This window comes from Carica papaya, chromosome 9 (genome assembly GCF_054855325.1).
Source record: "Carica papaya isolate Zhongbai chromosome 9, ASM5485532v1, whole genome shotgun sequence".
NCBI lineage: Eukaryota > Viridiplantae > Streptophyta > Magnoliopsida > Brassicales > Caricaceae > Carica > Carica papaya.
Genome location: NC_142317.1, coordinates 2,232,367 through 2,257,649, shown reverse-complemented (window position 1 = coordinate 2,257,649; position 25,283 = coordinate 2,232,367). Strand labels below are relative to the sequence as shown.

Sequence of the window (25,283 nt, the reverse complement as noted above, 5' to 3'; positions counted from 1 at the left end):
TTGATCAGGTTGCAGACATATTTAGAAAGGCTTTGGTAAAGCCTAAGTTTGAAAGTTTCAGAGTTACACTTGGAGTTCTTGATCATATGCATGTACTATGGGGGGTATTAAGAATTAATGCATCTTACTTTGAAATTTACCATGTAAACAAATCAGTTTCTATTTTGTAAAACATGAAGTCAGATCATGAAGTGTTAGTTTTAGATTTAGTTAGAAGTTTTTTATATAAGAGTTGCAAATTGTTTAGTTGAAAATTTTTTTGTAGTGATTGCAGATTTTTAGGGAGGTTTAATTTTAGTATTTTACTTATATATTCAGTTTGTATCCGAAGTATGTCAAGGGATTAATTTTCCAAAAGGGCACGAGTCTATGATCGCTGTTCATACTCTCACAGAGGCATATATATATATATATATGTATACAGGGTAGACGACATCCAATCTATCCTTTTCTTTCTTGCTTATTAATAGTTAGTTTTATAGGGTTAAAATTTTATGGTACAGCGTAATAATGTGGTGGGGTTACTCAGGCAATCTGTTTTGTCGTCTAAGCCTCACCTTTTTAATTATCTTTCCCAAAAAAACTAAAGGATTTTTAGATACAGTATATATGTAATTATATACCAAGGTACATTGTCAATGGACTCGCGACTAAGTTTCCTAACTTAGCTCTATATATATATATATATATACATATATATATTCTTTTTCAATCTCCATCATCAATGAAATAAAAAAAGTCTTACTTGGTAATAAATTTTGCAGAAACATAAATTTATTGGATGAAGGTCTTTTGCATCAACTTGCGAAACAAAAGTTATATATATACAATCTTCAACTTCGATTCATGCGATCGTCTTCTTCTCTCAGTCGAACCGTAAGAAGGTTAAGATAAGGCCGGAGGAGAATCACTCTTCGTTTCCTGATGAACAACAGAGGATGGAGGAAGCGATTGCGGAAGGAGAGATGGAAACGGAAGAGGCGTCATCCGACCTGAAAGCAAGCCGCTTAAGGTGGAACGATGTGACCCAATCTGGGGCTGACTATCTCACGTTGATGGCAGACGAACAGGGTCTGGCTACAATGCCGATGGAAGGAGCTTCGAAAACAGGGACGGTGGAACCCTGTTCTAGTGTGACCTGACCTGCGTTCCCGAGCGCAACCCAGTCGAGCGCGATTCAGGTGGTGGTTGCGAAAGGACGAGCCGATGATGAAGGCAACGCAAGTTGAAGGTAAGCCGACAATAGAGGCGGCTTTCCCGTGTTCTGGTGCGACCCGACCGGCGCCCCAGACCTTGCTCCGGTCTGGTGTGAAGAAGTTGGATGTTGAAGATGAAACTATGGTGAACCTTACGCAAATTACAGGCGAGAGATCGCAAATCACACACCTTGGGAAATCTCCTCCTCCGCAGGGAATACCGAATGTAAAATCCTCTGATAAACTCATCAATAGTCATCAGGATGCTAATAGTCCAGATGAAATTGAGATTAGGAATGGGAATGTTAAGTTTAACATAGAGAATGGAATACTAATAACGTGCATAACCTCCTAGCATAAAATATAAAACTGATAGTGATTGTTTGACTGCTTGAGAAATCGATTGGGTATAAAGCACTTTGAACAAAACTTCATAACCTGTGGAAGCCTAATGATTGAGTACACCTGATTGACCTAGATAATGATTACTACATGGTCAAGTTTCACACAACAGAGGACTACCTACACGTTCTTACGGATGGCACGTGGGTTATATATGGCCATTATCGCATAGTGTAATTCTGGTCCCCTAGTTTCTCTACTGTAAATCCGAATGTCACTAATGTGGTGGCCTGGGTGCAGTTTTCTAGTCTCCCCATCTATTATTACCATAAAAGTGTGCTTAGAGCTATCTCCAGGGCGATGGTGATGGTGTTCTGCATTGACTATAATATTGAATCCACTGAATGGGGTAAGTTTGTTTGATTAGCAGTTGGAATTAATCTGACCAAACCACTCATCTCTAAGTTCATGTTAGATGAGCGCCTACAGAGAGTGGAATATGAGGGATTGCTTACTATATGCTTCGACTGTGGAGTATATTGACACCTTAAAGATCAGTGCAAGAAAAATGCCGAGACAAAGATTGAGTCAGTCAAGAGTGGAACCACAGGTCCCGATGAACAAGATAATGTGGCAGTGCTAAATAAAAATTATGGTTCTTGGATGCAAGTCCAATGCAAGAGGAGGAAAGTTGAAAAGAATTGCCCTATTTTACCAAGTAAAAGCTCAGATATTCTAAGAGAGAATAATATGAATGAATCAAAGATTTAATATGATTGCGGATATGGAGGTGGCTTTAGAAGGACCAAATTGGCTGGTGGTGAAAACCCCTAAACAAGTGGGGGTCTCAAATGAGAGACAACCCCAAGGAACAAAGGAAAAGCATCGTTGGTGTGATCTGAAGACGATGGATGCCCTCCCTGAAATCATGGGTTCTACCATGCTGGCCAATACTAAGCCCACCATTGGACGTGTGATGTTAATGACTAATATGGTTGAAGAAACTAGTAGGACAAAGGGACACATCAACCCTTATGGCGCAGAAAACTAGGGTACTACTACGTTGGAACCTTCAAAGAATACAATTGTAATAATTAAAGATTGGGGAGACTAAGATCACGCTCTATGTCACCAATGTTCTCTTTAAGAGATCACTTCAGATCAATTGTCAAACCGTCGGATAGACTTGGGATCAATAAAGGCATAAAAATCAATAAGATTTTTAAAAAACAAGTCAATGCAAAAAAAAAAAAGATGAGATACCTACATCCACTATTTCCGCTACGATCAACCCCCTTATGTCTAAAATTAAAAGCTTGTCAGCAAGTATGTAAGTCTCGTTTCGAGTATTATTGATGCCCTTTAGACGGAGTAAACATAGTATTTTTTTTTTAGCGTCAACTCCTCTTTTCTCTTATCCTTACGCTATGGATTACTCATTTTTTATGTGGAATTGTCAAGGTGCAGCAAAAGCTGGTCTCCAGTGCGCCCTTAAGTCCTTTGTCAATATCCACAACTATGTCTTGGTTGCGTTGTTGGAGCCTAGGATGACAGGCGAGAAAGCAGATAAAATGATCAAGAACTTGGGATTTGACTACTCTTACAGAGTTGAGATAGTTGAATTTTCAGGAGACATTTGGATGATGTGGAAATAGTCTATCCAAGTTAATGTAGATTATAATTACCGTTAGTTTATTCATTTCAAGATTAGCATGAATGATGGTGAGGAGGATTTTTCCCTCTCTGTTATCTATGGGAGCCCAAATCCTCATAAACGTAAAGGCCTTTGAGAGGAGCTCACCATTACCAGACATCACATAGATCGCCCTTGGCTCTTTGTTGGGGATTTCAATGCCATCTTGGATGCAGACGACCTAAGAGAGGGGGCGGCTAAACGGTCTAAAGGTTGCGCTCTCTTTAACCACTTCATTGATGTCAATTCTTTGTAACAGTTTGATTATGTAAAATCAAACTTTACATAGAGATGTGAGACTCTTTTTCAACGGCTTGATATAGCTATTTGTAACCAGAGATGGTTCAACCAATTCTCAGAGGCCATCATTCACCACCTTCCAAAAGTGTAATATGATAACAGGGAACAGTTACTTGTTGGGATTAACAAGACCCTTATTACCCTCATCCCTAAAATTGCAAGACCAGAGACTATTAAAGAATTTTGTCAAATCACTTTATTAATGATTTTATATAAAATCGTTACTAAACTTATCATCAATAGACTCGAAAACCTAATGCCTTTATTGGTTGGCCCTACCCAAGCTACCTTTGTAGTCGGTAAGAATATCACAGATAATATTATTATTACCTAATAAGTGGTCCACTCTATATGGTATTTGCAGAGGAAAAACAAGTGGATGACCATTAAAGTGGACTTAGAAAAAGTTTATGCTCGCATCCATTAGGAATATGTGAAGGACATTTTGTTTGATGTTGGTCTCCCTCCTAACCTTATTAGAGTCATCATGCATTGTATCTCCTCTTGCTCCATGAAATTATGATGGAATGGTTGTCTCAACCAAGAGTTCTGGCCTACTAGAGGCATTCGACAAGGAGATTTGCTTTCACCCTACATATTTATGATATGCATGGAACGACTATCCCATTGCATCAACACTTTAGTAAGAAATGATATGTGGAAGTCGATCTGTCTTGGTAAAAAGGGTCCTGCCCTCTCACATCTTTTTTTTGCAAATGACCTGGTAATCCTTGAGATAGCCACTGATGACCAGACTCGATTATAAAGAAAGTCTTAGAGAAATTCTGTGTGAGCTCTGGTCATAAAGTGAGTGCAACTAAAACACTTACTTTCTTTTCTCACAATGTTACCACAGGTGAAACTAGTCGTATTATTAAGATGTTTGGTTTTCAAGTCTTTAATAATCTTAGTAAGTATTTGAGAGTTCTGTTGTTACATGATAGAGTCAATAAAGATACTTTTTATTATATCTTTGAGAAGATTAACCAAAATTTATTTGGTTGGAATGCTAACTTTCTTTCATTTGCAAAGCGTTTAACTTTGGTTAAGTCCATTCTCATGACTATCCCTGCTTATGCTATGTAGACCACGGTTTTGCCTAAATCCCTATGTCATCATATTGAAATGGTGGTCAGGAAGTTTCTCTAGGGCCAGGAGAATGACAATCGAAAAATCAAATTTGTCGGTTGGGATGATATGTGCATGCCTTATGACGCTGGGGGAAACGACCTTCGGTCTATCCATAAACAAAACCAAACTTTCTTGATGAAATTGGGATTTGCTATAGTTGCAAAGCCCGACCTCCTATGGGTACAGGTCCTCACCCACAAGTACAAATGACTTGGTTTATCGCAGAATTACAAGTCGAAGGTAACGATCTCTCATCTTTGGCACAACCTTAACCATCTATGGACGAATCTTGGAGTTAGCATCAAATGATCCATTGGTTCAAGGAGAAATGTTAGGTTTTGGGAAGACTGCTGGTTAGGGGACCTGGGGCCGCTTAAGCTTTTAGCTTTTGCACCTATTGATGAGTAGGATCTCCACATATATGTTAGGGACTACGTGATGTTGTCTGGCCAATGGGATTGGGAGGCCCTGTATCGGGTGTTGCCAATGGGTACGTTGCTTTAGATGGTAACAGTACTGACTCATAAAGATGATAATATTCCGGACTCCTGCTTTTGGGGTATGACGAGCTCTGGGTGCTTCACGGTTAGCTCAGTTTACGCCCTCCTGGAGAGCGATCATGGGCACCCAGATGATAGGAATTTGAGAGACATTTGGCGTTAGTCAGGTGCTCAACGGTTGCGTATATTCCTTTAGTTGGCTGCTAAAGGAAAGCTTTTGACGAATTGAGAGAGATACCAACATCACATGTCCTCTACTGTAGAATGCAGTAGGTATGGAAACCCTATTGAGGATGTGGATCATATTCTCCATAATTGCAGCATGGCCAAGCTACTGTGGTTGAAAATCATATCTACTGAAGCTCAATCAACTTTCTTCAGTTGTATTATGGATGAATGGTTTGTGCTGAACCTCAAAAACAATTGTCCCTAGTGCAAGACATTTCAAGATTAGAGAGTGATCTTTGGTCTTACTTGTTGGAGCTTGTGGAATCATAAAAATAAATTTATTTTTTAAGAGAGTGAGAGTCGTATCGATGAGCTTGCTAAAGATGTGTTCTTCATGACTGATTATACTTTTATGGCTAATAATATGAATCTTTGTTTTCTTTCAGGTATGGTGCACAGATTGGAAGAACTTGTAACTTAGCAGAAACCACTCAAGGATTAGTTGAAGGTGAACACTGATGGTGCTTATCATGTTACAACTAATCTCGCCTGCTATGGCGGACTTATTAGAGCTGAGGATGGTGCTTGCTTGAGAAGTTTCGATAGAAAAATTAGCAAATGCTCTGTTCTTCAGGCCGAGATTTAGGCTGTCTTCGATGGTTTTTAACTTGTTTGAAATGTCGAATTTTGTAGTATTATTTTGAAAATAGATAGTGCTCTGTCAGTGCCGTTACTCACTATGGAGGATTACGGTACTAATGCGCATGCTGCTATCATTCGTAAGATCAAACACTTACTACTGTAAAATTAACGAGTTCGAATCCAACATGTCTATCGCGAAGGAAATAAATGCGCCGACCGGTTAGCAAATACTAACTTTTTTCTATCGATGAGCCTACATTCTCATGTTTAAATGCTGAATGATCTCTAACAGCTCCTCATTGACGATATCATGTGCGTCTCTTAACCCCGGATTTACATGACGATTTCTTAATTTTCTTTTAGTCTTTGTCTCTTCTTGTACAAAAAAAAAGTTACATATATACATATAATATATATATATATATATGATTTAATTGTAGCACAAAATTTTTTTCAGTGATTCAATTCATCAAAACTCTCAATAAATCAAAATTAGATTTATAGTTTTTGTTAAGCACAGACCGGTTATATGATTAAATTAACATTAATGTAAATTTTTTAATCAAACAGTTAGTATATATATTGTTAATTTTTAATAAAAAATTATTTCAATTATATAGTTATAAATTGTAGTTAAATCAGTCAAAAAAAAAAGTTGGTCTCTGATCTTATAATATATCTAGATAAATATCATTTAAAGTGGGGTAAATTGTGATTGATATATGTGTATCAAGTAATTAATCAATCTATCAAAGTTTATAATCAATTTTTCAATTGTCTCACTCAAAAACAATATATATATATATATATGTATTGACATATTTTTTTATTATTACTGGAAAAAAAAATAGACTAATTAGGGCATAAATTTGTAATTAATATAAAAGAATATTATTTTTATTTAAATTTTTGTGAATTATATTGTAGTTACAGTAAGATATAAACCAAGCTTTTCTTTCTAACTAGTTTCTCAAACTACAAACCTCCATTTTTGATCACTTCAACTTCACCGATCATCTCCATTACTCTTTTCTCTCAACAATGGAGGCCCGTGAGATGAAGATACTAGCTGCTCCACCCCGCGTCAACCCACTTCCAAACACACTCTCTCTCTGTTCCACTCCATCATCAGCGTCTCAACTCATCATAAACAAGCAGCCCTGCAGCCATGAATTCAGTCTTGACCATTCCACCACCTCCACAGCTTTCTTCAATAGATTCTTTAACCAAAGGAGTTTGGTAGTTAAGATTAGTTCAATTAATTACAAATTAATTAACTAATCATTTCCTTAATCACTTCCTATAAAAGCCACAAACCCGAAACCTCTCTCTTTCTCTCTTTCAAACGTTTCCCATCTTCAGTCAGTCTTTTCTTGATTCCATATCTTGCAATTTCTATTGCAAGTCGAGTGGAGGGAGCAATGAAGAGCTTTAAAGAAACATTATCCATGTTCTATCCACGAGTGACAAATGATCATTCACGGTCACCATCATTCATGGACTTTGAGTTGGGTGCTGACGAGATATCTCTGCCAAACCCAACTTCATCTTATGACGAAGAACTGGAGATAATGTTCGCCTTTTGTCTTAGCTCTTCTATCGAACTAGTTGCATTGGATGCTTAGCTGGGCGACTCCTACACCTTTCCTGTTGGTCGACCTCCTTTCTCTGGTTCCAACTTTGCTGCGGCAGTCATTATCTCTCTAAATATATTATTATTTCTTCATGAAAAAAGTCCCCTCATCAATATTTATATCACTTATATAGATAATCAGTAAATATATATTATATAATTATAATAGTATAATCAGTAATTGTTTGCTTATCCTTCTTTTTTGTTCTTCTTGTGACTTCCTCAAACAACTAGATGTAACAAAGCTTAATTACCATCAGGAAAGCCAAGAAAAAGCATCATGCTTCAGGATTCTTTCTCCGTTAGAATCAATAACAATTACATATGTGCATTAAGTTATACATGTAAATATATATAAATATATATAGGATGCGATAATCTATCTTCATCTTCTTTTATTATTATCTATTTTAGTATGAACTGAAAAAGTGCCTGGAGCGTCCAATAATGATTAAAGAAATGACAGAAGCAGCTTAAGACAAGCACTTAAGCCAGAAAGGAAAAAGAACTGAAATGGCGATTAAAAATGCCATGACAAGAAAGCTGCCAAAGCAAACCTGAAATGAATATATTTCCCAATTCAAGGCGGGAATGATGGTGAGTGTGGCCGTGAATGATCACTTCTCGGTCGTGGATAAAACATAGATAATGTTGCCTGAAAACTCCTCATCGCTCCTTCCACTCGAGTTGCAGTAGAAATTCACAAGAAATCAAAAGAAACGGAATCAAGAAAATACTGTGATTGAAGGTGGCAAACGTTTGAAAGAGAGAGAGGGAGGGAGATTTCGGGTTTGTGGCTTTTATAAAAAGCAATCAAGGAAATGGTTAGTCAATTAATTTGTACTTAACCAAACTAATCTTAACCACCGACTGTTCTAGTCAAAGAATCTGTTGAATAAAGCTGTAGAGGTGGTGGAATGGTTTATGATGAGTTGAGACACCGATGATGATGAAAGCTGCAAAATCCACCCAGATTATTGAACATCATGAATCCGAATATATACGGTGTGACATATAGACATATTTAGAAAAAGAAAGTATAGATGAAAACAGACCAAGAAACATTTCACCAAATGATCCACTGCCGATCTTGCAGCCAAGCTTGTATTTACCACCAACGATGCATTCCATGTCCGTGATTAACTAATCGGATCAAATCATGCAAAAAGACCTAGGATTTTCAGGGTTTTCACTGTTTATCTCACGAACAATTTTTTTAATTATTATTGAGGACGATTATTTACTCGTGGTTAAATTATATATCAAAATTATCTTAAGATTTTAAACAAATTATTTTACTTCATTTATTTATAATTTTTCTCAGTTAAAAATAATCATAATGAATTATATACTACTTTTTGAAAGAAAAAAAAAAAAACATAAACATTATGTATATAACTTTTAATATTAAAACAAAAAATTTCCAGAAAAAGGAAATGGGAAGCTTTCACTTCTGATTTCAACTTGGATTTTGTAATGTACACTGCTATATGCTTGTACCAGTGCCTAGACTGTAAAAAAATTGAAACCTTTCCTTGACTTCGATTGTTGACCATACTAGGAGATCAATGGATGCTCCCATCACAGAAATAGTCTTAGCAAAATCAATTGAGACACCAACAATTTAATGCTATAGAGAGCTAAGATAGTCCTTTATCAAACTGAAGGCAGGGTTGGTATAAGGAGCTCCCTCCAATTTCTGAAACATAATCCCGTCCATCCGGGCTTGAACTCCCTCCGAAAATGTCAATTCTTGTAGCAATTCTTTCAATGTTCTGTCAACTCCGATTACAGAGTTTCCAATGCCACTTAATATCTCTGGAAGTGTAGGAGAAGGTCTCGAAATTTCAACAATAGTGACCTAGATTGTAGCACAAACATCAAACCGGTTTTAGTTAATTCAGAAACTACCACATCTAACATCTTCCATCATTATCAAAAGCAAATGCAAATAAGTTTTCAAAAAGAGAAAAAATAACATAGAAACTTGCCCAAGCGCTCACATGCTAACCTAAGGCAAAACAGTTGCTTGTCTTTCCGCAATATATCCTGCCAAGTCTTTCTCTCTCCTTTCCACTGAAGCAGGTTACTTTTTCTCTTGGTTGGAAGTGGAATAACGAACAAAACATAAATCACTACCACCACTCCTTGGTTAAAAGATTGCTTTAACCATGTCTATTGAGCTTCTCCTAATTTAAATAATACTAGCCTCAACAAACACAACCACTTCTCTAAATAGTCTTAATATTTTTATCACGAGATATTCATGAATAAGAAGTCACATAAATTCAGCAGAAAATAAACAGTACCCTGAAACCTTTGAGCTTAAAGAGTGCCCAACTGTTCAATTTTTTTAAAGCCAGCTCATGGATTATTATAATTAAGTGGGCACCATTTGTTGATAAGAGCATCTGCTCCAAAAAGCACTCCTCTCCTTTAGGTGAGGGCCTCTTCACCAAAAAAGAACCCGGCTCCATTTCTTAATTACACAAGTTACAGCACCAATAAATAAGTTGTCTAACCTAAAATATAAATAAATAAATAAATAAAAACTGATAAAACAAATTACCAACCTGACGGTCATGAGGTATATTTGCCTTTTGTTTTGCTATAGCTATTGCACGAGAAAACCCACCAATAGCATCAACTAAACCTCGTGAAGCTGCATCTTTACCAGTCCAGACTCTGCCTTGTGCAACCTCTTCAATTTTATCTACCTGAAAATGGATAAGAAAACTCAGAGTGATTCATATTCACCCTTCTGTAGAGCATCAAAAAAGATTCTAACGTCCAAAATAACATTAATTTTACCAACATACAGGCATGGATCTTGAAAAAGCGGCTTTATCTCGAAATAGCTTATATGCATTCTCTGCAGATTTAGCAAAAAGCTCTGCCTCATCTGGTCTGAGAAACTAAATCTGGTTATTTTCCAGCAGTACTAGAGCATGTGAAGAGAGAAGCAAAGAAGAAAAGCATCCATCTTGGATCAGCCCAGTGGAAAGTAGAAAAAAGTTGCATCAAAAGGCATCAAGAATGATGGCTAAATGGAAATTAAGAAAAAGAGGGAGAGAGACTGAGACAGAAGCGAATTGCAGGAATGGATGATATACTATGCTGGTTTGAACATGATGAACTAAAAATATAAACAATGCAATATTGCCACCAACCTAAAAGATCGCTGTTCAGCAGCCAGAAGCTCAGCAAATCTTCCTCTTGATATTGTCTCCTTATTAAAGCCAATCTTGTCATATAGTTTTCCCAAGTTAAATTTTGCTGAAAAAAAAATCTGGCATTAGCATCCATTAGATTATAAAAATTCAAAAAGTCATGCTTATGAAGGGAAAAGTGAACCTCCATTTTGTGTCATTGCTAAAAATCAGACAGTTCACTGTAGCAACTCTAAGCATATATAGCACATGTGCAATCAAGCTTGGAAGAAACATTACAACATTTTACTAATCCTTTTTTTAAATAAAAAAACAGGTAACATTTTACTAATCCTATGTTTGGTTCAAACCTATTTTATTTTGAGGCCCTATTTGGTTGTGCTTAAAGGCTTTGAATTTTATGCTTCAAAAGCATTTTTGTAACCAAACAAATAAAATTCAAAGTGCTTCTGAAAAAAGGCAAAGATAAAATCTACTTTTAACACGTTTAAATACAAAAACTACAATGTGTTACCTTAAAAAATGGCTTCAACTTTTATCAAAACTTTACACTTGACATCTTAAAAGTCAATTTTACCAAACACAGTTCCTATTTTTCAAAATGACAACATTTTCCGTAGTTATTTCTACCAAACATTAAATAACTTTTGAATGAAAGCTATTTTAGTGAATAAGTATTTTAATAACACCTTTAAAACTCACAACATAAGTTACAACTACCCCAAAGCTCACTCATTCAATTCTTAGATCTTAGTCTTTGACATGTAGAAATTAATATAGCTTACACACTTGATACATAACAAATCAAACTTTGCTTATATCTTCAGTCCCACAACCTAGATTTGTATTCTCATGTTTCAAGAAAACTTTAACTGAACTTGAAATAAACATGGAAATAAATTCAAGTTAGAATGCTATTTTCATTCAAATTTTAATACTATTTGTTTGTATTCTCATTCTTATTCCATAAAATTTAAACTTGAACCAACCTCAACATAAGAAGAAATAAAAAATGGTTGAGAAATGTTAACGAAATAGAAGAAATGCACCAAATATTCCTTATGATTATGCATAGATGAAAAGGTTTTGAGTTAAGATATAGTAGTATGAACTCATTCTTTCTTTATTTAATTATTCTCTATTATAATTTATTCCAATTAATTAGTTTATTTCCCTATTTAGTAGGATTCTTAGATGAATATTCTAACTTTGTACACTGATACTTATAAATAGAATATTCTAACTTTGTTATTTTGTATACTATTCATACGATTACTATACAAATATTGAATTATTGAATTGATTATTGAGATTTCAGATCTTCAATTTTGGGTCTTAATAATTTTTTCTAAGTATGACACTCAATCTTTCTTTATTCTACATCAGATAATTTTATTGACATAAAAGGAAGAGAAGAATAATTGATACATTAAATTTTCTGATGTAACTTTGAGATAATGTTGGTGTTCTCCAATCAAAATTAATTTTCTCTATTAAAAAATCCTAACAATTTCATATATACAAGGTCTCAGAAAAGGATAAGTACTCATATTTACCAGTAACAACTCCAATGGAACCGGTCAACGTTAAATTTTCAGCCAGAATAACCCCTGCACCCATTGCCATATAGTACCCTCCACTGGCAGCCACATCAGCCATTGATGCAATGACAGGCTTTACTGCAGCCAGAAGTCTGATTTCCCTCCACATTCTGTGTATGATAACTCAAGGTTAATTAGGTGAAATAGTGGATCTTTTTTCCTGAGGGAGAAGCAAAAGTAGAATTTTTATTTTTAATAAAAGAAGACTAAATTTCGTTCAAGAGAAAGATAATGTAGAAAATTATACTTTACACTTCTTCAAACCCCCTGCTCATGCATGCACACTAAGATACATTTCTTCTTAACAAGATCATTTCTTCTCAATAGCATAAAAATTGCCCAATAATATAAAATTAGTGGCAACATATGATAGAATGCCTCTTTCATGTAACGTTTGTTAATGGATAAATAGAATGCCTAATACAATTGGAGATGCTATGAACAATGAAAATGAAAGTATCTGCATCTTCCGGTATCACTATTGTGCTTTCTATATTATGCATAACACGGAGATACCTATATTTAGGTTAAGGAGTTTAATCTCTTCATCGCATGCCAAACATCTTACCAAAAAGTTTAAGCTCTTAAAAGAGTGTATAAGCTTCCTTTGATGAAAAAACTAAAGGTAAGTCAAACACTCTTAAAATGTCTTGGGAACTAACTAATTGTAAAACTGACTGCCTAACAGATGAACTTCAGTTAACTAATCGAGAAATAAACAGAGGTTGATACTGAAAATATAACTTAAGTAAATACAGCTAGCAAATCCAACAGAAAAGCACCGTACATAAGTAGCAGTACTTACAAATCAGAAGCAAGGGCATCACCTCCTGGGCTATCAATGCGGAGGATAGCTGCTTTAAATTTTTTGGATTCTAAGGAAAAATAAATAAATTTTAAGCAGTTAGTGGGAAAGAAATTATAGTCCAAGAGGATGCAAAGAAGCAGTAGTCAATCAGGATGCAAAAGAATATAATGCAGGGATTAAAATGAAAAAGCTACAAGGAAAAATAGCCAGGAAAAAGGAAAGGAAAAGCACTCATAATACAAATCCCTTCAAAATTTTCAGTTACTTTTTTTTGAAATTTAAGCCAAAAAACAAAATCTCAGTTACTTCGTACCATATCCTGAAGGAGAATATACATGTATTTCCACTTTCTAAAGCTACTTATCATAAAAATTCTAGAAAGCACTATTAGTGGAAGCAAATAAAACCAGCATGTCCCCTTCTCATACAATGGGATATCAACTTTTTTGAAAAATTTCAGTTCACCCTCCAGAAATCAGTTAACTAAGGAACAGATTTACAAGGATGGCCTTGTGCATATCTTCTATTTCCTTACTAAAAAAAACCAGGGGCATCTAGCACAGATCTTCTCAGTGGAGGTGGACTCAAAGAATCTACCATACCTCTTTTTTAAATAGAGAATCCAGCATACCTCTTATAGTGCGAATCTTCTCAATGAACTGCTCCCCTATTACACCTGAACTAGGCACACTTAAGGGACTCCGAACACGACTGATGCTTCCAGAGGCTCTGATAACCGCAATTAGGTCCTTACCCCCTGTTAAACCAAGAGTCCATTTTCTAACTCTAGAGTACTTGCTGCAGTATACCGGGAGGACAAGTGTTAATATTTTCAATTTAAAAGTAGCACGATACCTAGCAAGCTATTATAATCATAAGAAATTATATAAAGAAAAAAGAGAGCTATGATATGCATATAAGAAGTTAATGAGATCAGGAAAAGAGAGTTAAGATTTCTAGATAATTAATCTTTTCACAAGTGTAAAAAATGACTCATGTAACACCAAGAGGTGTTGATATGCCCATTGGTATTAAAAGCATATCATTCTTTTCAGTTCTTGCGACCAGGCATTCTCATATATGCCCATTGGGATCAAATTTGCTGTAATACCTCTGATAGCACTTAAATGACAAAAAAATATATGCACGAAGATAGAAGAGAAGAGGTGGCACAGAGAGAGAGAAACAGATGAGAAACAAACTGGGTTTTCTTTTATCGGATGCCAATTACTCATTGATCAGGTACTTATACCTGATTCCTTTAGTTACATCACATAACTGTTTCTGTTATTAGTTATACTTCTGTTTTATTCTCTTTCCTTAATCAACATTTAAAATTCCTAATTCCCATAGCACAATGAAACCCTAATTTCTCAACTATATACATATCACTTGGCGTCTAGAGATTCACCCTTTCAAGAGAGGAATCCAAGATCTAAGGGTAATTGGCAAGTTCTTAATTTTAAACCATTAATATGAAAAGCTTAGGGAGGTCATTCATACTTTTCGACTTATCTCAGATTTTAGATCCTATCACTTGCTATTGCAACACTTGAAAGTTAGCACTCCTGGGGAAGACACATAAACTAATCCAAATTTTGGTACCTCATTTGGTTGGAAAAAGGTTTATATTTAATGAAAATTGTAAACCTAAGGAAGAAAATTTCTTTTCCCTAGATAGTAAAAGGGTATTTATGACTGTAACATCATTTTGCCAGGTTCCTGTTACTTGGATCGTAACTGATAGAAAAGGGAATCAAATTGAGAAGAAAAAGCCAGAAGATGGAGAAGACAACAGAGAACGCAAGAGAGAACTGAAAGGAAATTGCAGAAGCTGCAAGAATAACAATATTTCATTCACTTTTTACAATAGCAAGACTTAAAACATTCAGCTAACGTGCTTCCTGTTAAACAAAACCAATGACAAGGCTAATTGCTTGCCAAAATTCAGGAATGGAAGCATTAATGACAAAACAAACTAAATTATCAAAGAATTTGCCAATGTTAATATCTGCTTAAGGAACAACCATGCAGCACAATTAATTCCATACTAGTAAACAGGATCAACTCAGCAACTCCATCTAAGCAAATAGTTCTTAACACGCTACCTCTATATGAGGGTTTGCCCAATACATAATGGGCGAGAGTAAGTGAAGCAGCATGGGGTAGACCAGGTAAGGCCCTTATCCTACAAGAACAAATTTTTCCTATGATATTCCCAGGAAAAGGAAGTCATTGAGACTGAGAACTATGATGCTATAAATGTGATCACACAATCAGAAAATGGATATCACTCCTTGAACTTCATAAAGTAATTAAACCATAATTAACTTGCAGTCCCAAAGCATAACAACCCAACAATCCAAACATTGATACATGCAGTTCCTTAAGCTGCAGTAAGAAATACACTACCTGTAATCAACCCGGGGAAGACTTTTATCTTTTTGAACTCCAAGTCTCTCTTTCAACATATAGATAATCTGAAGGGATTCAGAATGAAAAAAGAAAAATACAAAATCATTTCTGAATTTCAGAGGCTAGATTTAACCAACATGATGGCTAATTTTACTCTATCAAAGAATCTCTGCTTTAGAACTTTCTCCTAGGCAAACACTTTTGAGTTGCTCCTGAATATGTATAATTAATTAGTAGACCTGACACCAAATGGAAGTGCAATGCCACCGCACAGGTATCTCAAAATTGTCAGTCAGGAAACAATTAGAAAATGCTGATTCTTTCTCCTATTTTCTAATGCAAACTAAGGAAAGGTTATATACCTCATCCTCATAGCGTATGTCTGTTATCAGGCCATTTTCTTTCATCATTTCTACTTTGTAAACACCCTCATTAATGAAGTTCTCAATATCCTCTCGCTTTTTCCCTGTGTAAATTTTACTGTAAATTTCATTTGATACATTAAAAGTGATCCAAAGCCATGAACAGAGTACGGCACCTTTTGTAGAAGAAACAATATCCAGCCAGTTCCCATAAATGTTATCAAGCAGTGCATTCAGCATCTCATAATTTTCTTGAGATATATTTTTCCTGGAAAGTTGGTCTCCAGCACTTTTGTATTTACCAATTCTTTGCACTTGTGGCTCAATTCCTACTTTCTCAAAAACACCTGCAATTTACACTTGCTAAAAGCTGTTAAAGGTAAATTAAAAGCCATAATTATGGCAGAGACACTCTCGAAAGTGGAAACCTCAGAAAAAGAATTTTTGTATGCAACTTATAAAATTAATCTGTTTAAGTGTATCCACAAAAACGAATTGGCTTAACATGAACATTTAGAATGCCTGCCTTCCAGCTTCATATTTCACATTAATTGAGTCAATCCAATAATATTCATGCTCCAACAATTAGCTAAGTAAACAAACAACCGCAACAGGAAAATATGTTGCATCTCCATTAGAAAGGAGACTAAAACTGCTCCACTGGCCAATGGTTAAAGGTGTAAGAAGACGTTCCTACATGACATGAGTAAATTACTGACTCACACCCTCCAATTAGAGCTAACATGGATTTATTTTCTCAGAAAATAATATTTACGAGAAGGTTAGATTGGCCATATATCTAGCCAGAAACAACGACTTTACTTTCTTTCAATCTCTCAAGTATTAACAATGGAACTAGTATGCTATTATTGTCTAATGAGCTATGAGAGTAGCAGGCAAGAAATATGGTAGTAGCAGGCAAGAATCAGAAAGAACAAATGTCCTATTGATTGCAAGACACAATGCAAACAAAACGGTAAAACCAAATACCATCACATCCTAACAGACATAGTCCTTTTAAAAGTTTGGAAAAGGAAAAGATGAACAGTTCTCAACTAACCTCCAAGGAAAGATGCTTGAACGGTCAAACCATACAAAAAAAAATAAGCACTTGGAGGTGCATATAGCTCGTCACATGCACAAGCAAGATAATACTCTTTTTCTCCACAAACAGGAAGATAGCTGACGATGAATTTACCTGCACATTTCATAATGTTTTAAGAAACTACAATGCTATTCATTTAGTGCATAACACAAAATAACATCTAATGCCACCCGCAGACTCGCGAGCATAACAGAATGAAATAGAGACATTTCAGATTCTTATAAGATAAAATGAAAGGAGCCTCACAATTCCAAATGATATAACTTCAGTAAAATTGGTAAAAGAAGACGATAAATGACACGCTCTATGCATGTTGCCAAGCAAAACATATGGTTTTAAGTCAATTTTCTTTGATGCTCATATATTTAACTATTTTATACACAATTTAACTATTTTATATATTTGATGCTCATATATTTAATTTCATAATAATATATGTCTTTCCACGAAAGCACTATCTCTAGTCATACATAATTAAATCGACTCTTAATAATTCAATTGCACAATAATATATTTATATTGCTACTTGTTGGTCAGGAATCACAAACAGTCTAAATTAAGTTAGACATAAAATTTACTTAAAATTAAAATATTATTTTGTTCAGATTCTATCTCCTTTATATTTTTTTAATGTCCCATTTTATAAAATTGAATTTAAGCGAACTCAACTTAAAACCCAAAATTATTAGGAAAATCCCATATTGTTCTGCCATACATTTTGATAGTTTCCAAGTACCGTTGAAGCAAAACGTCATGCTTTAAAAAGATACCTGACTTCTTGAAATCTAACACGTGTCTTCGAATTTCTTCAACTTTTCCCCACCCACAATTCAGGGGTTCAATGTGAAGATAGATACCAGCAACACGAGGATCATAAGCGGCTTTTATGAAATTTTCACAAATTTGAGGAAGAGACAGTCCTGAAGAGAAACGGCTCTTTAGCTGATCAGATATCTGAGCATAAAAGAAGAGGAGAAGAAGCCTCAAGTCCAACATAAAATCTAACATATAATATATTCAAGTCACAATAGAACCATATTAACATAGATTTTTAATAAATTATACGCGTTTCTTTCACCAAATTGAAGGCACAAACCAAGCAATTTTATCTACAATGCAGGATGATTTGAGCAAGAACTTTTCAAAAACAGGAATTCTTGGCATATTCTGAACAACTTCTTTAAGAAATTCAAGAGCGATCAAAGAAATGAAAAGAAGAAAAAAAAAAGATGAAGAGCAGAACCTGGCCACGAAGTTTCATGGTCAAGACACTGCCCTTGCGAACGCGTTCCCAGGGGAAGGCAATCAGCATACGAAGCTTCACTATAAAACTCTTCCAAGCATTCATTTTCTCGTACACAAACTCTCCACTTGGAAAATCCTCAGGTTTCCCCATCAAAACCTCTCTTTCTTCTTCTTCTTTTACTTTTTCATTTTCTGCTTCTTGTTGTTGTGGTTGTCGTCTGGTATCTGATGGAGAGGAGGAATCATCGAAAGCTCGAGCGGAGAAGCTCCTCCTTTGGTAATGAGACGAAGAGGAAGAAAGGGAATGGGGGAGGAGGAGGGAAGAGGGAGGATTGGAGAGGAAAGCAAGGGGATAGTATCGAAGAGGAGAAATAGAAGAAGTGAGGCTAGGTCGAGAGGAGAAGACGGAGATGGCGGCGAATGTTGTATACTGATGAATTCTTGGAGTAACGTGAGGAGATTGGAGGAGCAGAAGCTTAGACATTTGAACTGGCGGAGAGCCTCTTGAGCTTTGTAGAAGAAGAAGAAAAAGAAAATGAAAGCCGATAAAAAAGGGCAGAGAGAATGATGACAGGATGAATTTGCCTCCACGTTGACACTTTTTCGAGCGTGACACGTCGCCGTTTCATGGATATTTTACCTTCACGTGAATTATCATTCGTCAGAATAGCCGCTAGATAATAATTCAATAATAATTTTGTCTAAATAAATTAAATTTCGGGTAATCCGGAATTAATTATAATGATGAGATAATTAATTATAATATAATTAAGTTATAATAATTAAAAAAGAAACCAACACCTACTACGCGGACTCTCAATTAAAGCCCAGTGGGGAAACAGGCCCGCACAAACTATTGCAACGGATCGGGTACCGACGGCCCGTTTTTTAAGAATTTTTCAAATTATAATAAAAGAAAATGTTTTAAGGGATGTAATTAATGTTAAAGAATTTTCAGTTCCCTGGATTGTTGTGAACATTTATGTTGGTTCCAAACAGGGAACATGGGAGTTAGTTCACATATCACAGTTGAATTAGGCATTGTGGTGAAGACATTTAAATCCATTCTTGAGTACGTACATGTTGCATGTGCCATGGTTTCGTGCAAATATGTGTATCCAATTAATCCACAGCGGATCCCTAGTGTCCCGTTTTGTTCCATAAACAACTCGCAATTTGGTGGGTTCCGACTAAATTTCCAAACCCATTGTCGGGAAGCTCTCTGATCTCGAAAGCCGTCGTCCCGACGTATACCCTAATTTTATTTTTGTCGTTGGATTTGAACCCACAATTTTGTAATTTGAATGTTGTATAAGGTGTATGTATATGGGTGAGGGACGTATAGAATATATTTATGTAGGGAGAGAAAGGGGGGTTGAAATAAGCAGGAGGGGGATGAAAGCAACATACTATTTGCAGCCTGTAATGGGAAGAAGGCTTAAAGCAGGAGGCCATTATTGTTATGTTGTGGAATTGTCAAAATCTTTGGCTAAATTACTCGCATCCTTATTTCACCCCACGTTCACGACAATCGGACCCGCGCAGATCCATCCCCCCCCTGTCTCCCACCTTTGCCTCTCCCACACATACGTATAATATAATATAATATATTCATTTCTCATTATAAATCCCAAAAAAATATTTTAATTTTCTCGTATGAGTTTAATTTTTGTATGAGAAATTACGGGTTTAAAAATCATAAAATTATATTTGTAGATACATAATTGTTGATAATTCAAATTAAATGCGGTCAAATAATAAGTTAAAGCTTTCTTTTTTAATTAATGGAGTCAAAACTATATAGGACAAGAAGCTTTGAGCTTAAATGTACCGTACTCTATATAAAATATATTTATATTTACGAGTGTACATAAATTACGTATCTATGTAAGCAAATACTTAATCATTAATTAAATGCAGATGAGCCGCAATGTAATTACTTCTCTTTCCATATAGTTCCCACGTGCGTACGTATAGATAGATATCTGTATTAAATATATACAGCTCTAAATACATGTATGGATTTATTCAAATATATACGAGTATAAACATGTTTGGATCCATTTTTAACTATATCAACATAACATATACAGACATGTATATGTATATGTAATCATCAACGCATGCATACATGTAGGTGAAAATTAAAGAAGATAAAGAATTTGCTGATGATTTTTTTTTTTTTTTTAATTTCAACCCTGGAAGTACATATATATATATATATATAGTATTGCAGCGACAATGGTGGTGATCATTTTGAAATTACAATGCTGCAAATCCGCAAAACCCAGACTATATGTATATATATATATATATATGTCCTACTTACTCTTGCTTGTCCAGATGGTTTTGGAAGCAGTACTATGAGCAGGACCACAAGCATCCGTCGTCGCCACGAACACCACCACCTCTTCCTCCTTCATCCTCCTTCCACCACCGTTCTGCTTCTTCTCCATCTTCCCGGATTCGATTTTCTCAAAACGGCACCGTCTGCTACTTTCATGAAACTTTCGTCGACTGGTACCCATAACATCTGTGTTAACAAATGGATAGGCACTTGGACCTGAAGAAGCATCAGAAGCCATGGAATCATCACTGTCGGCCTCTTCACGGTCACCAAGATCATCATCATCCTCCCCACCGTCATGGCGATCACCATCATCTTCATAGTCTCCGTCATCGTCATCGTCATCGTCATCGTCATCGTCATCTTCCTGGTCATGATGATAATCACCATTTATAGGGGAGCCAATATACATTGTCCACCCAGATTCACTGCTGCGACATTCTTCTCCAAAGATTTGGGAAGCTGACTCCATCTCTCCTTCATACATATATATATATATATGTGTGTGTGTGGATATTAAAAAAGATGGAGAGAAGAAGGAGGTTGAGCGGTCTTATATAGGAAAGAAGCTAATTAAGGAGGGTGTTTGGCACCTGAGAAAACCACTATGCTCTGACCACAGACAGCTTTGTACACGAAGAAAAGAGAAATAGTGAAGTACCCATCTGTATTTTTCTTCTTTTTTTAATTTCCGAAAGCAACCCAGAACAAAAAATAAAAGAACTCAATAAGTTTTAGTGGTTAGCTGGAATAAATTTCTACCGTCTGGAAATCTAGATACACATTTAATTTTCCTTCAGCAGAAAAACCAGAGAAGACAGCTAGAAGAAGTTGTCAAAAGAAAGCGATTAATAATAATATGAAGGAAAGTTTCTTGAATTTGAAAGGACAAGAGGGAGGTTTGGTAATTATTCATCTGTAATTTCCAATTCACTTGTGTGTGCAGTGAGTGGATCATAAATAAAAAAGGATGATCTTAAATGCAAAAGCCAATTTGGCTCAGTCTACAAAACAAGAAAGAATGTAAGACCCATGTCTTAAATATGCTTGATAGGACCTCTTCAATCCCTCTTTTAGCCTATCATTCGACCTACATAAATCTGTAATCCAATTTTGGTCGTAAATAATTTTATTTATTTTTTTTAGTAATTAACTATATCATAACATAATTTGATTATTATAAATTAAAATCTATACATATACCAACGGATTATTTATAATAATTATAAAAATTATTTACAAATTCAAATAATTATGTTAAAATTTTGGAAGTCTGGTTTTAAGGGTATCGGAGAGGGTGTTGCCAAAATATCTTTTTGCTTCTTCCTCTGATTTGCTGGCGCCTGTTTCCTCAGAAAGCAATGTTGTTTTGGAATTCGCCGCTCTATTATAAATTTCCAGTAAATCAAATTTTATCCACCGGTAAAATTACATTTTACCTCTCTGTCATTTCAGGTTCACTGGAAGAAATTAATTAAACATTATGATATAATCTTCACACTGTTAAATTTACCATTGTAAATAAATAAACTAACTGCGTTTTTTCTTCTGAAATTAATATTTAATTTTCAAAGGAGTACTGAAAACTGATGAGTGAAATAATATGATCGGACAGATAACTTCCAGACTTTATTTCTGTATTTACTTTTGAAGTGACTTAATTTTATTTTTATTTTTTTTCTTTTACAAATTTAAAAGAAATTCTGAGACGACATTATGTTTTGCGTGTTGATGTTAACATTCTTTTTTTTTTTTTTTCTATTCTTATTATTAATTTATTAATTTTCTCACATCTTTAACACTATGTTTAATCGGCCTAATATATATATATTACCCATTAGGTCAGTCATTATTTTCTTCACAAAAAAAAAAAAAAAAAAAAAACCCTTGTCATATATATATAAATATATATGTATAATTATAATAATATAGTTTATCTTTTTAAAATATAATATGGGGTTCGAAAATTAATAATTTTTGTTATGTTCAATTTTGAAAATAAAATCGTATTGGACTTTAAATTTTTTTTTTTTTTTTTAAATGGTACTTCAATTTTCCTTTATGGTAAAAAGTACTTTTTTAACTTTTTCTAATTAACTTGGTAAGAAGCACATTATTTACCACTTTGGTCTTGTTGACGATAATATATATTTTAAATGTGTTATGATCCAATTGTTTAAGTTATTATATTTTATTTAAAAAATTATAAATTTTTAAATTTATTAAAAATATAAAAAAAATTATTAAATATTTATAATTTATTATTTTATAAATATATATTAGACGACCGGTAGTAAATTTATAATATATAATTTATTAAAATAAAAAACTTAATTTAATGTTTGTGGATTTTCATTTTAGACAACAAAAAAATTCTATTGTGATGATTATATTTTTTTAATTTGAAAACTTTCAACATATTTTTGGATATTCATTGTAAAATATATAATTTATTATTTTGAGAATATATTATAAATTAGCAGTGACCAATTTATACTGTTTGATTAAATATAATCAATAACTTAATATATTATCAGTATATTTGTGAGTCTAAAATGATCAAATCAGATAAAGCTCAATAATTCTATTTTGTTTTTTAACGAAATAAATTTTTTATTGTAACGATCATATTTCTTTATTTAAAATAATCATAACGAGTTAAAATTTTAACAAAATATTTTTACTTTTAAACAAAAAAAAAAAGACAAAAGTAAAAAATTGCAAATGCACGTTGCCTCTTTCACTTTACTTAGTCCGTACAACACGGTTATATAATATGTATCGTAATATAGATATACTACTTTAGCTTAATATATAAAGTTGAGCTCGGATGACAGATTAACATTATAGTTTGAGATAGATTAAGATATCTATATAACTTACTATCACATATGTTAAAATACATATTAATCTTCATTAATTATTTGTCCAAAGTAGTTTTACCATTTCTTGAATGTCAAATATTGGTTAACTCGATTTAAGAACATGAGATTAAGTTCTTAAATTTTTATTTCGGGTCAAATAATCTCACACAATCCTATACTAATTATGTCGAGTTTGAATTTGTTGTGATTATCCTAATTAAGAGAATTGAAATATTTTTTGACATAATAAATTCGTTAAAATTAATATATTATAATAATATGTTTTTATAGTGATATACACATATAAATACACTTTGACAAATCAAAGTGACTGTGGGCCCAGTCAATATGTAAAGGGAAAGGCAAATGGAAGTTAGAAGAAGTCTCACAAGCATAAGCTTTGGCAGTTTCCCAGTTATTATTATTATTATTATTAAATTTAAATTCTCTCTACCATAAACCTTCATTATATCAGACATCCATGGCCCCATCCATTAATCTTGCTGCATGTCCATCTCTTCATCTCCCTATCTCCTTGCCCCCACTTTATCATGACTTAGCTATCATAATATTATAATACATACATATATATATATATATATATATATACACATTACTTTATATTGCTTTTCTAAATTTATCAATTCGAATCTCACATGTGCCAATTTTTTTATTTTAATTTTTTGATTTGATTAGAAATAATAATTGTTATGATTGTTAAACTAATCTTTTTTTTTTTTTGAATGATTCCCGTTAGTATAAGTACATGTATATATATATATATATATACGTTTGCATTATTAATTATTATTTTTTAATAATTGGATTCGGTGGAACAATAATCAAATCTTCTATTTTTAATATCATTAAAGTTAGAGAATATTTGATTCCATATATTAATATTTAATATATATATATATATATGTACATGCATGGTTGCATTAAAAACGTTTTTATGACAATTTATAACAAGGATGTGTTATATTATATGTAAAAATACAATATAATAATAATTTTTATAAGGTCATAAACCAATAAAAATGCAGAAAAAAAAAATATTATAAACTAAATTGATGAGAGAAAAAAAAAAGAAAAGAAAATTGCAAGCAAAAATCTTATACGGTGCGTTTTGTATAAAATGGAATGGAACGTGCGTCGCACAAGCCCATAGAATAGGTCATAGTTGTCACTCAAATAATATATATTCCCACTACACATAAAATGTGTATACACACACACATATATATATATATATTTGTATTTTTGTGTGTATTTATATCCACATAAGTCAGAAAATCAAGATTTTGGGTATTCGAGATAAGTATAAATTGTTTTTTTTTGCCAAAAAAATGAGCTTATAATTAATACCCAATTAATTCAAGGGAAATATTATAATTAATATATATGTTTTGAATCATTTTATGTAATAAAATAATTCTTAAAATTTTTGATAGATTTTATACTAATATATGAAAAAATGGAGTTTTTTTTTTTAAAATGAAATTCTATCAATTCTGTAAAAAAATAATTTATATATAATTGATATTTTCTCACAAATAAAAATAATTTATTTTGAGATTAAATTATTTTCATAACATGTGGATTCCAAGCTTTTAAGTTATTTTATATTTCAAATAATGTATTTGAAATTTGAAATTTTTTGGGTAGTGAATTTTTTATTGTGATAAACTCAAATATATTTAAATAAATAATATATTCAAACAAAACTTATTATTGACTTATATATGTAGACATTCAAAT

General features: G+C 33.6%; 2 protein-coding genes across 7 annotated transcripts; both read right to left on the bottom strand.

The window, feature by feature from the left end:
* Nucleotides 1–9,025: 9,025 nt before the first annotated feature.
* Nucleotides 9,026–18,846, bottom strand: SPPA (signal peptide peptidase). Of its 6 annotated transcripts, none has more exons than XM_022053502.2 (13): nucleotides 18,310–18,845; nucleotides 17,837–18,020; nucleotides 17,022–17,159; nucleotides 16,138–16,308; nucleotides 15,962–16,065; nucleotides 15,597–15,664; nucleotides 13,816–13,982; nucleotides 13,182–13,251; nucleotides 12,332–12,486; nucleotides 10,776–10,881; nucleotides 10,425–10,512; nucleotides 10,179–10,322; nucleotides 9,026–9,466 (listed from the first exon to the last, which is right to left on the bottom strand). In XM_022053502.2, exons 1-13 carry the CDS (start codon nucleotides 18,793–18,795, stop codon nucleotides 9,236–9,238), a joined length of 2,112 nt encoding a protein of 703 aa, XP_021909194.1. In that variant the 5' UTR covers nucleotides 18,796–18,845; the 3' UTR covers nucleotides 9,026–9,235. The 6 variants fall into 6 exon arrangements, with proteins under 6 accessions (XP_021909194.1, XP_021909193.1, XP_021909195.1 ...); XM_022053503.2 differs by lacking the exon at nucleotides 9,026–9,466 and adding an exon at nucleotides 9,754–10,084 and having other exon boundaries at nucleotides 18,310–18,846; XM_022053501.2 differs by having other exon boundaries at nucleotides 15,962–16,308; nucleotides 18,310–18,846.
* Nucleotides 18,847–20,348: 1,502 nt separating this feature from the next.
* SOB5 (suppressor of phytochrome b 5) lies at nucleotides 20,349–21,565 on the bottom strand. Its single transcript, XM_022053658.2, has one exon. The coding sequence runs from the start codon at nucleotides 21,143–21,145 to the stop codon at nucleotides 20,633–20,635; it is 513 nt and encodes a 170-aa protein (XP_021909350.2). The 5' UTR covers nucleotides 21,146–21,565; the 3' UTR covers nucleotides 20,349–20,632.
* Nucleotides 21,566–25,283: the final 3,718 nt, after the last annotated feature.